Genomic DNA, 19,214 nt, shown 5'->3' with positions numbered 1-19,214 from the left:
ATTTTTGAACTTAGACTGATAAATATGTGTTTCCTTTATAGGCATTTGAAATTATCTGCAACACATGTGGGTGGGGAATGGTTGTTTATATTTGTTAGGCAATAATCAAGTTTCCTAATAAAGCCAGTTAATTTTGTGGATAACTTTTATAATGAGATAAATTTTGTTAAAAATGATCCCAGATAATTAAAACCTATGTGACCATTTATATCCACATGAGTTGGTGGTACTTGTATAAATTACTTAATTCAAAGATTCTTTGCTATCCTTTTTTGTATCATTATTTTAGATGGGTTGAGAAAACACTGTTTCCTCAAGAAGTTCATGAGATAATTGTGAGTTAATTAAGGCTTTATTGATTTGAATTCCTGAAGTTTTACTACAAAACCAAGAGTGTAATAATGGTTTTCTTTGTGGTGATCTGGGTCTTATTGGCGGTAATAAGTTCTCTGCCCTCCATGGGCCCTGTCATTATGATATGTTTTTTTCTTTTTTTTTTTCTGCTTATGTGGTTCTGAGGAATCGAACCCAGGGCCTCATGCTTACAAAGCAAAACACTCAACCACTGAGCCACCTTCCCAGCCCTATGATATGTTTTAAATGGTTTTGAATCCTGAAATTATGACTGAGATGCTGTTTTGCTTGTTCTTTCTTTTCTCTAGCAACAGTTGGACATTCCTATACCCAAGTATTTTTTGAAGGAGAGGTTGGATGTGATAAGAGGAAGAGAGAGGATCCTGGCTCAGATACTCACCGAGAGTGGATTGGATATTCCTGATGTGGTGGGTGTTATTCCAACAATCTCTTCTTGTGGTCTGTGTGGCCGCCCTTCCTGGCTGCGAGAAGCAGGCGGTGCTCACCTCGAGGAGGGACTGAGTCCTCCCACCTTGGGAACTTTTGGATGTGTTTCCAGTGAGACCTAATCACCACTTTGCAGAAGTTCTGAAACAAGAGATCCAAACACAATGCTTTGTTCATTCAGTTGGGAACTCTAAGACTAACTTGATTACCAACTTGGCTGAATTTATTTTTTATCCCAAATTCACCTAGCTTAATTCTAGTTAAATTTTATTCATAGGAAATAATTAAGGTTTGACAAAACTTACCGGGAACTTGAAAATCAGCATGTTTTCTCTCTGGCCCTTTGTAACTTCCATTTGAGTGAAACTTGGAAATGCAGAGCGGACTGTCTGTGGGGAAAGAGAAAGGAACCCATGCACACACATGCATGTGCACATGCACGCGCACGTCAGGACCCGCTCTGTTCTCCAGCTTCCCCCTCCTCATCCACTGCATCGGCGCAATCCTCTCTTCCCCAGCTTTCCCAGCTCTTGACTCCTGTCCCCTCTTGCTGGGTTCTTGTAGCAGTCTCCCAGGAAGCCTCCTGGAGGGAGGAGAGGGGACCATGTTTCTTCTAGTCCTGCCATGAGCCCGTTGATCTGGCAGATCTGCTTGTCTGTTTCTATGACTTGCAGGGATTTGAGGTGATGCTATCATAGACAGTGCACTCGATCCTCCACACCAGGTACTCCAGAGCGAAGGACAGGGGGGTGTCCCTGCCCTGCAGGGGCAGGCCAGGCTGTGCAGCCACAACCAGCCAAGGAGCTCTTCCTACAGACAGGCCCATTGGTACTGAGCCCTGGGCCGTGGTGGACGGAAGATTGCCAGTAGATGCGGGGATGACAAGGACAGGGACAGAGGCAGCCTGCCTGCCTGCCTCCAGGCCTCCGAAGCACAGCTGTATCCACCAGCCCAGCGGTGTCCGTCTCGCATACACAAATGCTCAAGGCTGGAGAGAAGACGTGCTCTGCTCCCCTGACACAGCAGCCCACCAAATGGTGCCCGTTCTGCAGAGTTCAACTTGATAGCACATCCTTCTAGACACCTTTCCGACCCCTTAACTCAAGATGGCCGCCTCTTCCTCTGGCTCTCCTCCAGCTCCTGGCAGCCATGTTCTGGCACCATAGCGGGCAAAGGCACAACACACTCTTGACTTTGCTCACCACCCTCCCCCCACTGCAATCTGATCTGCACCTTCCTTTTTCAGTTCAGTGGTACCCATCACCTTTGGATGTTTCAAACTGCACATTAGTCCATCCTGAAAGACATTTCCTATGCAAAATAAAATTATTCCAGCCTTAGTCATGTTCACAAAGGTCAGTCAGCAATTGCTTTTCAACGATGTGTTTGACTTAAAGTATATATATATATATATATTGGGGGGTCCGGTTGTGGGGCCTGAACTCTGGGCCTGGGTGCTGTCCCTCAGCTCTTCAGCTCAAGGCTAGCGCTCTACTACTTGAGCCACAGAGCCACTTCCGGCTTTTTGCTTATGTGGTGCTGAGGAATTGAACCCAGGGCCTCAGGCATGCAAGGCAAGCGCTCTACCACTGAGCCACCTTCCCAGCCCCTGAAGTATATTTTAAACTCATATTAGAAATGTGTCTTTAATTTCTGTTCCTACTCTTACGTTATGAAATCCTAGTGGCAGTGTTACATTGCACTGAAGCTGTGTGGTTGAAGGGTGCTCGTTACTGTTCCGTTTGGAAGGGTAGAGGTTAAAATTGAGATGACAGCACGAGCGTGGCACAGAGTGAAAATGCACGTGAATCGCCAGGGACAAACCCACCAGGAGGTGACACGCTCCGTGCCACCAGGGTCTCAGCAGTGTGTCCCAAGCAACGGAGTGATGTTTCTGGAACCCATGTGTGTAGTTACCGTGTGGAAACATTGATTTGTCCCATTTCCTTTTGCAGAAATATTTTAAGAGTTTACCCTTGGAGCAGGCCACTAAATTCATCCAGATTGCCGAGCGGGCGCGGCAGGGCCGCCTGAGAGCTCTGTTCATGAAACAAATCTACCTTCAAGAATACAGAGCAAGACAATCCAAGCTGCTTGGTGACAAAGCAGACACCAGCATTGCAGCCCTCCGGATCCAGAAGGTAGGAGCAGGCGTTGCTGGGGTGAGGATGGGCACCCCTCCCACAGTGGGGGGGAGGGACGGCGCCCCTCACACAGCGCAGCGGTGGGGGAGGGGGACACCTTCCCGCTGCAGGGCTGAGAGATCTCCCCCTGCAGAAACCATTAACCGAATTTGGTCCTATTTTAATTTTTTTATTCTAGATCGATATAAAACACAGAGGGCTTTTTCCTTTACTCAAATACTAGAAAAGAATGTTGCTAATGGTTAGAAAAATGCTAAAATCCAGTGAGGATATCAATACTTAAAGAATATTTTAAAAAAATACTGCCAGGTGCTGATGGCTCACACCTGTAATCCCAGCTACTCAGGGGCTAGGATCTGAGGATTGTGGTTTGAAACCAGCCTGGGCAAGAAAATCCATGATACTTTTATCCCCAATGAACTTTCAACAAGCTGGAAGTGGAGCTGTGGCTCAAATGGTAGAGCACTAGCCTTGAGAAAAAAAAAACTCAGAGACAGTGTCTAAGCCCTGAGTTCAACCCTCAGGACCAGCACACAGAAAAATAAAAACTTAAAAGTTCTTGCACAGACATAAACTTACAGAGGAGCGGTATGAAGAGAACAATCTGTTTAAAAGTTCACTGGTGACCAGAGCATTGACTCTCTTTCTAGAAATACCCTGGAGGGCCTCTTCCTGCCCTCTCTCTCTTGGGCTGGAGGTGGGGCTATGTACAGGAAAAGGAAGAAGACCTTAGTGGGGTTCTGTTAGAATCAGGTTTGACAGATGATGAGTATTCAGACATAAAGTTGAGCCTGAGAGCTGGGCTCTGCCCCGAATTTTGCTTGGTTCAGGGTGGGGGAGATGTGAGAGGGAGAGGTAAGAGATTATTTCCTTTAAGTTGATAGTTATAAAGAGGATTTGTATAATCCTTGGAAGTTTCTATGTCGTAGTTCCCTATGTCACCTTGGAAATTTTTCTTGTACAATTATAAAGTGCTCCCCTTAGATCTAGCCTTGTATTCCTGCCTTCTAGAAGTTTCTCTTACAGAATTCCCAGTAGGATTCATCCTTCCTTTAGCTAAAGTTGTCCAGGGTCACAACAGAGAAGATATTCCAGGAGCACACCTACACACAACGGACTTGATGGTGTTGCCTGGGGGTTGTGCCATGAATACAGGGCAAACAATATGACATATATGACTACATGACTGTACGTGAATACATGGACAAGCAAACACACTGGTCTTTGCTTCCAGGTCTGGCGAGGCTTCCATCAGTGCAAGAAAACCGCTCGCGAGAGAGAAGAAGAGATGATATTCCTGGGTATGGTAAGTTTGCTTAAATCCAGGATCTGGTCTCTTAGATGAATGCCTGTGTAAGACACATGTCTTCTCTAGAGGGTTTTCAGGGGAAGGATGGACAGCCATGCAGGCAGGTCGGGAGAATGGAGCGGCCTGTATCATGCAGAACCTGTCCAGGGGTGGGGAGAGGCCGGTGCAGAGGCTCTGCACCGCTCTGTGCCACGTCACACATGCTATTCGTATTGTCTGTCAGTGGTTCCATCAGTGTTGTTAGTATGTATGGTCACGAGAGCAGGTTTGCTTTGATTCAGCTGGCTTTGGAGGGGATTACAAACCAGAGTTGAGAAGACGTACTTCTTATCTGTTGCCAGAAACTTAGCAATTTGGGACAGTACCTGCTTGTTACGTCATAGTTTCTGTAGGCCCACAGACCTGGATTCCCTTTCAGAGGCCTCAGGTGACTGCAGTCAGGGCTTCAGCAGGGATGGGTTGCATCTGAGGACCAGCTGGGAGAATGGCTGCTGACAGAATTCCAATCCTGTGGCTGTCAGAGGCAGCCCGGAGCCCTCAGGTCTTTGCCAGCTGTGAGGGGGAGGCAGCCCCAGCCCCTTGCCATGTGGCCAACTCCCTTGGCCAAAGCAGTGGGGAGAACTGTGCACTGACACATCTTGACAAACCAAGTTGCATCACGTTATCACAGCTTCTGCACAGCTTTGCAGCCCATTGATGCAGCCCCATTGGTCAATCCTGACTCTGTTTCCTTAGCAGTTGGAGTCTTGTTCAGAAAGTTATTGCCTATGTTGTATCTTCAAGTGTTTCTCCTATGTTTTCCTCTAAGGGTTTCATAGTGTCCGATTTTTTATGTGAGATCTTTAACCCACTTTTATTCTCAATGCTGGTGCTCTACCACTTGATCCACACCCCCACTTTGAATGAGCTTCAGTGTAGGTAGGGTGAGATTCAGTTTCTCCTTCAGTTTTCTGCATGTGGCCATCCAGCTTCCCTGGCACCATTTATTGAAGAGGTTATCTTTTGTTCAGGATGTGCTTGGGGCTCATTTATCAACAAGTAGATGGCTGTATTGGTGTGGTTTTATTCCTGGGTCTTCTACACTGCTCTGCTGGTTTTCAGCACAGCAGTATGATGTTGTTTTTGTTACTACGGCTCTGTAGCTTCATTTAAAGTCTGGCATCGTGATACCTCCAGCATTGCTACTTTTGCCGTTTGGGATCTTTTATGCTTTCATATGAATAGTGGGATCTGTTTTTCTATTTCTGCTAAGAATGACATAGGGACTTGGATGAGGACTAAGGACTTCTTTTTCACATCGCAACCCTTTGGTGTTTGGAGGTGATTCTTCTTGAGTACCTTTGGGTCAGGTGACCGGAGGTCATACCCCTTACTGGTGGAGCCTTGCTTGTGACAGATTTTCATTAAAGCACTAGAAGAGAAGAAATCTGGGGAGCTTGTCTCAAGATGGGCTGATCTGAGCTACGATGCTTGGGGTCCCCTTGGGATCCCCATTTTAAACAGTATCATGGATAAATACAAGGACTGTCTTTGAAAATACTGATGCATCCTGACTTATGAAACAGTAACTCCTCTTTTAATAACAATTGAAAAAAATTGATACAATGCTCTCATGAGCTCACCAGAGTAAAGGAGAAGAACAGATGCTTGGTGCGTGGCTATAATCCCAACAACTCAGGAGGCAGAGATCGGGAGCATTGCGGTTGGAGGCCAGCCCATGCAAGAAGTCAACAAAACAGCTGGGCAGGGCGACATGCACCTTTGATTCCAGCTATGTAGAGGAATAGGTATGAGGATTGTGAACCAAGGCCTTACCTGAAAAATAAAAGCAAAAAAAGGCTAGAGGTCTGTCTCAAGTGGTAGAGTACCCGCCTAGCAAGCATGAGGCCCTGAGTTCAAACCGCAGTGCTGCAAAACGCAAAAAGAAAAGAATACACAAATATGCTATCAACAGCAAAATACGGACAAGCCGAGGGAAGCTGTCAGGTGATGTCATGAAGCACCGTGGTGACAGACAAGAAGGTATGGAGCAGAGGAGATTGTCTAGGGAAGTCCGGGTTCCAGGGGTCCTGAGGCAGCCCGAAGCCTGCGTGAACTGACCGCAGCCGCAAGTGCTGGCAGGCTTCCAAGGCCTGGCTCAGTCGGGACCCAGTGAGACACAGCTGTCCCAGGGGAACATTCAAGAGAGTTACCAGGACAGTGTCAATAAAGGACAGAGAAAGGGGAGAGGGGCTGGCAGTGTGAGGGAAGCGGGCAAGGAGGAGCAGCCTGGGAGGGAATTCACAATCTGGAATTCACAGCCTCTATTCCAGCTCTACACCGTTTAAGAGAAGAATGAACCACAGCGCAGGGAGCGCTCGTGGCTAAGTGCCTGCCTCTCTGCGTCCAGTTTGACTCATCACAAGTGTTAAACCCAAACTGCTCATCTCAGATAGGGCTCAGAATCCACCTCTGTTTCTCTCTCAATGAGTCATCAGAAGGAGAGACTTGAGTGCATGCAAGTTCTCTGCAGTATTTAAGAATGAAAAATTAGAAATAACCACTTCTGTTCTAGAGAAGGTTTGTGGCGAAATCACTTTTGGTGGCCTTACGTAATACAGTGGCATGCCAATAACAGAAAGACGTTTCTATGCGAGAGCTTGTTTAGCCTCCAGCTTCTCCTCTGCCATCTCTCTCCGGACCAGAAAGATGTTCATGATTAATTTTGATTGCATGGAAATACTTAAGATGGAAGTTCAGTATAAGCATACATTTACACGCATACCATAGAAAGAAAGCAGAAATTCAGAGTTTGAAGAGAGCTTACGTTTTCATGAATGAACTTCAGGAGATTTTGTTGTTGATGATGTTTTCTATAATGGTCAGAGTTTTTACTTGGTTGATTTGAAAATCTATGTTTTAACTTAGAAGCAAGTGTCATTTAAATGTGATCGATATTCTCCTGAGATCTGTGCTTTCTGTGTGTATGAATAGGTCGATGGGCATGATACCACTCCACTCGTCAGCATTTTTAAGAGAGGCTTGAACTGGTCCCTGTGGCTCACACTTGTAATCCTAACTACTTAGGAGGCTGAAATTTCAAGACAAAGGTCCAAAGCCAGGCTGGGCAGAAAAGCTCAAGAGGCTCTTATTCCAATTAAGTAGATGTGTTGCTCAAGTGGTAAAGCACCAGCCTTAAGAGAAAGAGCCACACAAGAATGCAGGGCCCTTAGTTCAAGCCCCAGTACTATCACGATGTGTGTGTGTGTGTGTGTGTGTGTGTGTGTGTGTGTGTGTGTGTGTGTTGGGGGGAGAGGTGGAGATAACTCTTGAATACAGGATTTGAATGATAAAAAATAGTTACATCTACTTTCCCACTTTAAACATTAGCAGGTTAAGATTCAATCGAGAATACTCTAAGCTTAAACTAAAATTCACATTAGATGGGTTGACTCAGCAACTTCTATCAGTACATTTCCATTTAACCCAGTGTCTATTTCCTGGACAGCTACTGTGTGTCACAGGTTAGACTTGCTGTTCTTTTCTTTGTCTTAGTAGCGTACCTATGCCCATGCAAAGGTGTAATCCCCTGCTTGGAGCTTAAACTTTGTGCATTTACTTTGAAGTCTGCATGTTTTCTGTGCAATGAGAACTGTTTGTAGTCATTTCTTAGCAATGTGGTTTGGATGGTGAAATAGAACAATGTGTCTGTTCCATTTCCCCAGTGTGCTTTCCCCCTGAGAACATCCCCCGCTATTACGTGTCCCCTTGAAGTTTCACACGGCTGAGGAAGACCTGGGTTCCGTTTTTCTTAAAGAATCAGATCTGCTACTCAGTGGCTGAGCCCACCCCAAATCCATGACCCCAGCGCCAAGACATGCTGTCAGTTGAAATGTTTCTTACCACGTCATTGATTTTCTTCTCATTTTAAAATTTCGTTTTTCCCTCCGGGTGCCAGTGGCTCACGCCTGTCATCCTAGCTACTCAGGAGGCTGAGATCTGAGGATCATGGCTCAAAAACACCCCAGGCAGACAAATCTATGAGACACTTATCTCCAGTTAACAAGCAAAAAACCAGATGTGGATGTGTGGCTCAAGTAATACAGTGCTAGCCTTGAGCCCTGAGTTGAAATCCCTGTACCAGTACCCACACAAAAATATTCATTTTTTCCATCTATTTTATAGTATCAAATCTTTGACCTAACTGATCAAACTGTGTCTGTGTCTTTAAGAGATACGGTGTGCTTCCTGGAGTGGCCATTTAGTGATACAGCCCCGAGTTGGCCCAAAAGCTGGCCTCTGCTTCCAGGTCCTGGCCACACATGTCTTTTACTATTGTCATAGGATGTATTTTTAATTTTCTGGAAGTTGCCATTTTAAATATTTATATTTTGATATCTTCAAAGGAGAATATATAGCACTGTAAAAACCGTGTGCAGTTAGTCTCACTGGCAGGGTCCACGGGTCGCTGGTGCGGAACGCAGAGCTCAGTGGACGGCGATTTGGCCATCGTGGTCCCCGAGCGCCGTCACAGGGACTCTCGTTGGAGAGGACGCCAGGGAACCCGCGCACACTCAGATTCTCTCCCTGACTGCTTTTAAGCCAATCAGTCTAGACTTTGTCTTATTAACTAATAAACTCCAGCGGAGGCTGGGGCGCCCGGTGAGCATGGCCTCATCTGGGGCTCACCTGGAGAGAGCTCTGTGCTCACACTGCTGGGTGCAGCTGCCCTGGTGCTTTCTTCAGGAACTGCTGGCAAGGCCAGGTGGGCAAAGGACCCATGATGAGCTCTCTTGTGGTCCCATAGCTATGGGGAGAGGGGAGAAGGAAGAGAAGAAGAGAGAAGGAGAGGAGAGCCGAGGAGAGGGGAGGAGAGCAGAGGAGAAAGGAGGAGAGGAGAGAGGAGGAGAGCAGATGGGGAGGGGAGGGAAGGAGAGGGGAGGACAGCAAAGGAGAAGAGAGGGAAGGGGAGGAGAGGACAGCAGAGAAGAGGGGAGGGGAGGAGAAAACAGGAGAGGAGAGGGGAGGAGAGGACAGTAGAGGAGAGAGGAGGAGAGCAGAGGAGAGAGGAGGAGAGGACAGTAGAGGAGAGAGGAGGAGAGCAGAGGAGAGAGGAGGAGAGGACAGTAGAGGAGAGGGAGGGGAGGAGAGGACAGCAGAGAAGAGGGGAGGAGAGGACAGTAGAGGAGAGGGAGGGGAGGGGAGGACAGAAGAGGAGAGGGGAAGAGGGGAGATTGGTGTTCACCCTGAGAGCCTTCCCCGTGTGCCTCAGTTTCCTCCTCTGGGCAGTCAGCACCGCCCCCTGTGGAGCAGGGATATCAGGACTTGTAGAGCGTGAGATAGAAGGTAACTGCAAGTTACAGCAGCTGATGCCATCTTGGAAAATAGCAATGTAAAGTCACAATCATTGAATGATTTATTTAATAGAGAGCTCTCCAGAAGTATGGCATGGGAGAGTGGATCAAATTATATTGTACATAAACATGGACATGTCAAAATGGCATCCTTTTTTATTGTTGTTGGTCATGGGGCTTGAACTCTGGGCTTGAGCACTGCCCCTAACCTTTAGTGCTCAAGGCGAGCACTCTACCACTTGAGCCACAGTGCCACTTCCAGTTTTCTGGTGGATTATTGGAGATAAGAGTCTCACAGATGTTCCTGCCCGGGCTGGCTTTGAACTTCGGTCCTCAGATCTCAGCCTCCTGAGTAGCTAGGATCACAGGCATGAGCCACCGGAGCCTGGTGGCTTCTTCTCTCTGTTCCAGTACTGGGGCTAACACTCAGGACATCAAGTTCTCCTTCAGCTTTTTGCTCAGGGCTGGCACTCGACTACTGACCCAAAGCTCCGCTCGCGTCTCAGCCTCCTGAACAGCTAGGGTTGCCATCATGAGATACCAGCATCCAGCTTGTAAGCAAACCTTTTTTTTTAAATTGCCCTCTGTGGGCTAGAACTTGTCTTATTCCTTAATACTTTTCTATTTGCAAAAACTGTGGACACAGACATAAAGACTGGCACCAGCTTGCTCTGGCCCAGCTGTCAAAGCAAGACCCGTGGCCTTGCCCTCCCCAGAGCCTTTGTTCTGCACTGCAGTTCTCTGGCCGGGTAACTGAGTAAACCTGTATAAACACAAGTCCATCAATACACCTGAAGTGAAACGATCAAGCCAAGCAGCTGGCTTTAACAAGCTCAGGGATGCCTGGAGCGGGCCCTCACAGTGTGACACCTTCCCTGTGCAGATTCACAGCCGGGAGAAAGGTGAGCCGCACTGCCCAGCCTGCCAGTGAGCATGGCTGTCGGTGGCACAGGCCCGGGTTCCGGAGATGGGGGGGCAGCTGGAGACGGGGACAGAGGGAGATGGCCACTGACTGTCACTGTTCCCTTCCCCCAGCTCCAACCTTGCTCAACGCCACCTCCCCCTCCCCGGCCAGGCGCTCCTCCAGAAGCCCAGCAACCCTTATTTGCAAATATATTTGGGACTGATAAATTGAACAAACTTTTATTTGGACAAATGTCCATTTTCTCGTCCTAATCGAATGAGGAGTTTTAAAGAGAAAGCCCATCAAACATTAGATAAGCATTTTAACTTAATGGACCGTGAGTCCTATTTCTCCACAAACCCAGGAAGCTTCCTATTGAGTCCTGGGTTGTTTTTTTCTTTTCAGCAACATCAGTTATTAATATGTATGTTTTTGCTGACAGAGGACCCTGCTATAAATGTGGGTTTCGTTATCTTGTTCTGGGTCATTTGCCATGGGAAGCTTGTAAATATAATGGTTTATTCACATGGGAAGCCTTCATTAAGATGCATTATTCTCCAGCTGATGCAGTTCGATATGTGGTATATTATCATGTTCTTCAGCTCCCTTTAACGTTTGTAATTTATTTTTAAATGAATTGCAGTTTACGTGGCGAGTTAACAAATTTGAATTCCATATGACCAAAGCTATTAATGAGGAAGAGATGTCTTAGCCCAGAGGAAGGGCTGCTCATTAACAGAGGTCCTACGCCTATTACAAGCTTTAAATTCAAAAGCAACCAGAGCAGGGAATGACCGAAATGTATTTTTGTCTGAGAAAGTCTACATCAAGATGCATGCCCGGATGCCCACCCATTAATACCACATGGCAGTGTTATGGGAGATGGAGAAGAACACCGCTGCCTTCCTCCGTAGCCTGGAGGGACTTGGGAAAAGCATCCAGGCCTCTCACGTCTGTCTGCCAAGACGGATGCATGCGTGTGTTGGGAAAGACATCAGAGCAGAAAGGTGCAGGCAGACGGCAGCACCGTGCTCCTGCAAGTGGTGTTCATGGTAGACACCAAAGCAAGCTCAGGACTTCCTGTTTCACTCAGATCGTGGTGCTGGTAGGGATCCTGGTGAGCCCTTCTGCCTTGTACCACCAAGCAGACACAGATGAGAGCCTCTACTCACTGAGTCTGCATTAGGGATACAAGCAGGAGAGGCCTGGCTCACACACAGCTCGCAAAAGGGAATCACCAGCCCCGGGAAAGTGGCGTCCCAGGACTCCTACCCATCCAGAGCATCCCCCTCAGTGTTAGGACCCGCCTGCAAAACTGTTCTCCTCACTGCCCAGGGGCAGATAGATCTGGCTCCCATTTTATCAGTGGTGTGAAAACATGAACTGCAGTGTGGCCATGGGGGAGGTTAGACAGACTCGCTAGGGCTGAGAGGCTTCTGTCCCATCCAGGCCTTTAAGATGTCAACCAGGAAAATAAAAAAATGTTAGGGATTCAGGAAGGGAAGTGCCAGGCCTGATCTCAACACCACCAGACTCTATGGACCTGAACAAGGTGGAGATTTAAATTGTTGGTTTCATTTTGTTGTTGCTCCAGTACTGGGGCTTGAACTCAGAACCTAGGTGCTGTCCCTTAGCTTATTTATTCAAGGCTGGTGTCTACCAGCTCCACTTTTGGTTTTTTGGTGGTTAATTGAAGAACAGAGTCCCATGGACTTTTGTGCCTGGGCTGGCTTTGAACCACGATCCTCAGATCCCAGCCCCCGGAGTAGCTAGGATGGCAGGCATGGGCCACCAGTGCCTAGCTAGATCATTTGATGTTATCATGGTTCTTTACAGTGATTTTATAATTCTCACTCTGTACTCACTTTTTACATATTTTAGGATTTTTCCCCTTTGCGTAACAGCTGTATCTTCTCATTATACTAACCTTAGAAAATAGGCTTATTTTCTTGAGTTTTCTGATGTATATATTGATGACATATTAAATATGTGATTTCTTTTCTTCACGTAACTTTTTGGTGTAAAGTGGGCTGTATTCACCAGTGTCTACAGTGACAACACTGTCCCCTGAGGCTCAGAGCGTCTTCAGAGAGAGAGAGAGAGAGAGAGAGAGAATGTGTGTTCACACATGCATGTATATTACAGTTAATAGTTAATTTCTGGAATTTATTTTAGTATGTGATATAAATTCAATTGATTTAAAGATGTATTTTTGCTAATGTCCTTTGTAGAAAAGATCTTACGTGTTGTCCAGTTCTGATGTTAAGGGACTTTGACTCTGTTCTGCTAGCCCGGATGTTTCTTCACCCTGTAAGTGCCCTTCTCTGCAGCATTCCTGACAGCAGTGGGAACACGGCTGCCGTGGCTGCACCCCTCACTCCCGCCCTCCACTCACGCGCTGTGGCACGGCTTCTCGCAGTCTATCTGGGCCTTACAACCTAGTGGCAGCGTGGCTGGAAAGGGTGGGTGTGGAGAGAATTGTAGAGACAGCAATCTGAAACTGTAAAATTAAGACTGTGTGAAATCAAAAGCACACACAACAGAGGAGGTCGGTCAAAGAGACACGGGGGCCAGCTGCAGCTGAGCCATGGCAGGGACAAGTTGAGCAAAAAATAAAGCCCAGATACAGAGTAAAAATCCCTAAGGCCATACTCACATATATATGTGAGTATTTCTGTATATGTAACTTATATATTACGTGTATTACTGATGGTATAAATTAATGACTAGAGGAAAGGGGTACATCTGATATGTAGGAGAATCCACCCTTGGGAGCAGACCAGAAGTCCCGCGCCAGCCCGATGATCAGGGCTCACCTCCAACAGCGTCGGTTCACCATGGTGGCAGTGTGGCCCTCAGTGAAGGAACAGAGGCAGCTCTTGTTCCCTGACCAGCCACAGCCTAATTACCCCAAGGTGGGTGTGTGTCCTCATAGAGCTGGTTTCCAACACAGACAGACATGTCTGATATTTGTCAGCTTAAGAGCATTATTTTACAAAATGGTCCACAGACTTCAAAAGATAGTTAACACTATCTGTGGTAAAGAACCTGAAAGCCAGGCACTAGTGGCTCACGTCTATGACCCCAACTACTCCAGAAGCTGAGATCTGAGGGTTGCAGTTCAAAGCTAGACCTGGCAGGGAAGTCCATGAGTCTTACCTATTAGCACCAAAAAAGCCAGAAGTAAAGATAGAACACTTGAGCAGCTCTCCTCACCACGAACCAAACTCACTTTCTGCCTCTCAGGTTAGGCCTTGGCTGTGTGGCTCCCGTGGTTGTCTTTGCTCTGACTGTGAGGATTCTGATCTTTGGCTGGGGATGAATGCTCAGAGGGTGATGGGAAGGAACTTCCACCATGACTGGGCCTGGTCTTGGACCAGGATGTTTAAACGTGGCTCTCAGACACACAAAATTTCAACTGGAAGTTTGCTATAGTGTGGACATAAACGTGTCATAAATATAATTGACAATAAAACCTATCACTTCTCTGCAGTAATTTCTGTGTAGCCATTGATTCTCACAGAACACTTGTCTTGATTTTAACTGCACTTTGTGTATCTGCTGCTGTCAGCCTGGAATTGTGGTCTGCAAATACAATTCCGCTATGAATGTTGTTGATATTTGCACTTGGGTTTGAGTAAGATGAGTTAAAATGTCAGAATGTGACCCATTCATGTTCTCAAACTGAGTGACTTCTTTGCTAAACCAGATTGTGACTTCTTCATGATGGTTTTCGTGTCTTCTTTGAGGACTTGATCCTCAAAGAAGTTTTGTGATGTTTTGTTCAAGCCTGCAGATAACGAGTGTGCAGCGTGCTTATGTGCATCATTTACATTCCTTCTGTCATACTCTGAGTCCGTAAAATCAAATAAAACGATAAAACCAGCTCTTATTGGCAACACTGACCAATTTCCGTGGTGTAAACTTTCCCACTGTAGCCACTTGCAAGTTACTAACCCAAATACACTTGGGAAGTTACAGGAGCTTGGCATTATAGCATCATAGAGATATAGCACACATAAATAACAGCAAGGGCAGACACACCAGGAAAATAATTCAAAAATAATGAGTTTTGAATATCAATATCTTTTGTTTCCGATTTTGTGTATGTCAGCAAATTTATATAATTTCTGATCTAAACATGGATATATTTAATGAATAGCTTGCACATTTCCTGAAAACTTGTCAGATGAATCTCAGAAGCCGTTATAGGCTGCTGCCGCACACCAGCGAATTTCTCACCTGTTGGTACATAGGATAGCCTGGCTGAGTCTCCCCTTCCCAGTCATGCACCTCTCCTCAGCCAAGCCCGCACATGCAGCATCTGACTGGCACGTCACAGCGTATGAGCAGCTTGCCCTACCAATTTCATTTCTTCGGAGGTCCTTTTAAAAACGGGAGTTTTGTCTTAAGGTGATCTGTGTTTTCTCCCCCGCACGCGCTCCAGACGCCGGTGGTTGCTCTGCCCTGGGGAGCTGCAGCTGACCAGCTGCCGACTGCGGGTTCTGAGGGAGAGCATTCTGTTAACAAGGCACAGTGTCGGAGTGGCTGTCTGGACCCAGCTCTAGGTTCTCCTTCCTTGGAGGTCTGTAGCAATGCACCTGATGCTTTCAAAGTTCATTTTTGGTGTCGTTTTTGTTCAAAGTCAGAGCACCTCAATTCTTTTCGCAGTGCTGGCTTCAGATCCTTATTTCTTCTGTGTACTGGCCAGGAAGATTTGGCAAAGCTTTCACTTTCTGTATGGGAAAAGATATTTTTAAGGCTTCTTGAATGTGTTAGTCAGCACTCTGTCACCATGACAAAATACGGGAGACAACCCACTTCAAAAGATCAAAGGTTTGTTCAGGCTGAGATTTTTGGATCAGCAGTCCACGATCAGCTGGTCAGATTGCTTCGGGGGTGTGGCATGGTAGTGCATTCTGGTGGCAGTGTGTGGCAGAGGACAAACACCTTCTCAAAGGGCTGCCCAGTGACCTCTAGTCCTTTCCACTAGCCCTCGCCTCCTTGAGCTCCCACCCCTCCCAGTGGCTCCACCCAAGGGACCACGCCTTTACTCATGGGACTTGGAAGAGCAGTCAGCATGGGAACTGTTGTTCTGGGTACCGGCATGTTTGCTGAGCAGGGGGCGGGGGAGATAGGGCTGGGGGAAGCCTGGGTCCCTTCCCTTGTTGGTGAACCAGCTGTGGGCTTCCTCCTGCCAGAGCTAACCTCATTCCCTCCTGTAGTCCCTATGTGCCGGACGCCACAGAAGCTACTGACCGGCTAGATTCTTTTTCTCTTCATTTCCACCAGCTCTGGAACTTTCCACCCTCCCCAACTTCTCGTCCTCCACTTTCAGAACCCACCCCCGCTCTTTAACGAAGTCAGCGCCACCATCAAGCAAGCGGAGAAGGTGAACTGTCTGCGGAGCAACGTGCAGATGGAGCACGAGGAGAACTACCAGGAAGCCATGATCACCATCAAGGAGGACCTGAAGCTGATCGAGGGCCAGGACTTCAAGGAGAGCCTCAAGGACCAGATCCGCCAGTGGTTCATCGAGTGCAGGTGATGCGTGCGTCGTGGGTGTGGTACGTGTGGCCAGGGCGCGGTGAGTCCCGCCAGGCTCCTGCTCGGGTCTGTGGTGTCGGGCTGCTGGTGTCAGGTTCTTTTTTTTCTTTTCTTTTCTGGTCAGTCATGGGCCTCGAACTCTGGGCCTGGGCACTATCCCTCAGCTCTTCAGCTCAAGGCAAGTGCTCTACCACTTGAGCCACAGCACCACTTCCAGTTTTCTAGTGGTTTATTGGAGGTAAGAGTCTTGTGGATTTTCCTGCCCAGACTAGCTTTGAACCATGATCCTCAGATTTCAGCCTCCTGAGTAGCTAGTGTTACAGGCGTGAGCCACAGGCACCCAACAAGTGCCAGGTTCTTAAGCCTGTGGGTATAGAAGCACACAGTCTCTGAGCTTCACCTTTGAAAAGTAAGGTTCCCAGGCTAAGAATTCAGACATGAGTTCTTTTGTATAATTGACATTTCTTCATGCCCTATTTTTTAAAAAATGATAATAATAATAATAAGCTGCTTCAAGTAGAATTTCATAGCCAGGTCTGTCCCAAAACCTAACGTTCCAGCAACCATCAGAAACCTGCCCTCCCCTCTGGCCCTCCTGGCAGTCTACATACTTGTGAGAGGCTCGGGATTGGTTCTCCGTCCTAGAACTGTCTGCCACGCTGTGGCTGCCAGCCTCGGGACCGCAACCTGACCCAGGGCTCCCTGAAAAGAGGGGCCAGTAGGAGGTCTGGGGACAAGGCCCTGGCCTCTCAACTGATAACAGTCCTCTCGTGGCTGTTAAATACAATGCTAAATAATCATGGATTTGGTTGCAGGACTCGGGTTTTAAAGGGTTTTCTTAGTTTCACACGGTAGGACAAACACTTTGTAGGTAACTGTGTTGACGGTTTCAAGTCTATTTTCTTTGCTAAAGGCAGAGCAGAGGGCCAAGCGCCCTGATGGCTGATGGGGCTAGGAAAGGCCGGTGTAGCCATCCTCCCGCAAGCAGGCGCTGCGTCCTGTCGCACCGCTCCCCAGAGGCTCAGACGCCGGTGCTGGGCAGCTTAGCCCACCCCGCTCACTGGGAGGGCCCTGTTGACAACAGAAGACAAAATCACACTTTTCCTCATAAACAGTATTAAATATTTTCTGTCATTTCATGTCTGTGGCAGGCAGGCTGCAGTCCCAGCCTTCAGAGATCCTCCCTTTGGCACAGTTCAAGCCTAACAACTCAGTTTTAAAGAAAACAATACGGCAGACGCGCTGGCTGGTCTCCGTCTGTGTCCCTTGTGCCTCCGCTGGCTTTGGGACGTCGGCGCCCGCACTGTCAGTGCCCAGTGCAGAGGCCCTCAGGGCAAGGATCCGAGGGGGCTCCCAGAACACGAGAAGCAGGAGAATGGGGGTCTCTTTCCAGCAGTCAGAGGGCGAATTCTGGTCCACACCCACACAGAATGCCAGAGGTGGGCTTATTTATAACCAATAACGGTTTATTCAGAGAGGCCCTGGCTGGTGCAAGCCTTCGCACAGCACCGCAGCGCCAGGTGGCAACACAGGAGGCTTCCGGAGCACCAGCTCCTCTTCTCTAGAACAGACTCACCCCACAGCACCTAACCCGCTCTCTAAACAGTGCCCTGCTCTGCTGGTGATGGCATTCATCCATCATGAGAGCAGGAGCCCCCTGACCCCACGACTGGAAGCTGCTGCCTCTCCTCACAAGCCCCGTGACACTGAAATTCCAACTCGAGTGTGAGGAGACGCAGGCCGCAGCCCTGGCCCCGCACGCGCAGGGATCTGCTGCCGGCCGTACTTTACGTGATTTACAAAGATCCGACCTCTCAGACCTCCCTTCCCTGGGACTCTAGCACTCATAGGTCCTCAGGAATAGCCCACGTTTAGCAAAGCTAAACTGAACAAGTTAAACTGTAACAGTTTCTTCATGGATGTTTGATAGGACAGTTACATGCAGTCGATGAAGGCGCTCTGCCCTTTCCCGCAGGACAATACTTGAAATATTGAATTGTATTTCTCAAGTTCATTTGGGATGAGTGACCTCCCTTCTGCCTTCTTCAGGGCCTGCAGCAAGTGTGAGCAGTGAGGGATGTGTGAGTGAGGAAGCCCTGGTGTGAATCCCTTCCAACCACGGTTGTCGGGGACAGGCGGGTTCCAGCACACGCAGCGCAGGGCCCCTCCCGCTGGCCCCCTCTGCCGCCCCCTCCCATCCTCTCCTTGGGTGATGGTCTCCATGAATGTACACATTTGTCAGAGCGTACCAAATTGTACCCGTGAAATATGAGCCGTTGATTGCATATCAATTATGCTCCAGTCAAGCTGTTAGAAATGTGCCACAGTAATGATAGATAGCAGCAAAATGCCAGGACTCAGCTCATAAAATGCTTGCTTTTCAGATGCTGGGCTTCCTCTTGTCAGCCCGACTGTCAATCCTGGTCTTGCTCACAGCATAAAAAACTGACATTCTCCAGCTATAACCGGCTGTCCCTCTCGCTTCAAAGTTGTCTGTTTGGGTCAGCCATCTCTTCTGAGTGGATTTAGAGGCAATCCAAACACCTCCCTCTCGAGCACCTTGCCCCGTTTTCCTTTTCCTTTGGCATTGCTGGTGGGGGGGGAGGGCTGTTCTCACACCCTCACATGGAGGGAGGGGCGCCCCCCCACAGAGGGACAGCAGCCCAGCACATGCAAATGTGTGTCACTTCACAACCAACACATGCTGAGTGTTAGGTGAATTAGTGGTTGTGCATATGTCCCAGAGGAACCTACACCAGCCTAGATGGTGTAATCTTTACACACATTGACTACATAATGTCTGTGTGCACACACACACATATACACGCACACGCACACACACACACTATAGCTTGTTGCTCCCGGGACCATGCTGAACAATGCAAGGTGAGATTAAGTGTAGCTCAAGAGAACATGCAGTGAGCTCCAGCGGAGTGATGCAGCGTATTGATTGAAATAGCACACGGGTAAACTGTATAGGGCTATGTCCCGTCCGAGGTTGCATGGCTGTACTAGCCATGTGTGGCTGGCAGCTGCGTGATGCTGCGTGTACTGCAGCACCACCCAACCCATTACCCTAGCCATGACATCGCTGGACAGTGCCAGCAGAATCCATCTCACAGGTGGTTGACCATTGGCCCAAAAGTCAATGTCTGTGCTGGTTTCCATGCCCCAGA

At 48.0% G+C, this 19,214-nt stretch overlaps 1 protein-coding gene across 1 annotated transcript in view; it reads left to right on the top strand.

Moving 5' to 3' along the window:
* Iqca1 (IQ motif containing with AAA domain 1) overlaps window positions 1–19,214 on the top strand; it is a 126,168-nt gene that overhangs the window by 3,908 nt on the left and 103,046 nt on the right. Inside the window, exons 2-5 of the mRNA XM_013023535.1 lie at window positions 663–782; window positions 2,757–2,942; window positions 4,180–4,251; window positions 15,830–16,035. Coding sequence (XP_012878989.1) covers window positions 663–782; window positions 2,757–2,942; window positions 4,180–4,251; window positions 15,830–16,035 — 584 coding nt within the window. The remainder of the gene's footprint in view (window positions 1–662; window positions 783–2,756; window positions 2,943–4,179; window positions 4,252–15,829; window positions 16,036–19,214) is intronic.

This window comes from Dipodomys ordii, unplaced genomic scaffold (assembly GCF_000151885.1).
Source record: "Dipodomys ordii isolate 6190 unplaced genomic scaffold, Dord_2.0 Scaffold1, whole genome shotgun sequence".
Lineage (NCBI taxonomy): Eukaryota > Metazoa > Chordata > Mammalia > Rodentia > Heteromyidae > Dipodomys > Dipodomys ordii.
The sequence above is the reverse complement of the archived record's forward strand: the minus strand, read 5'-3'. Positions and strand labels throughout refer to the sequence as shown.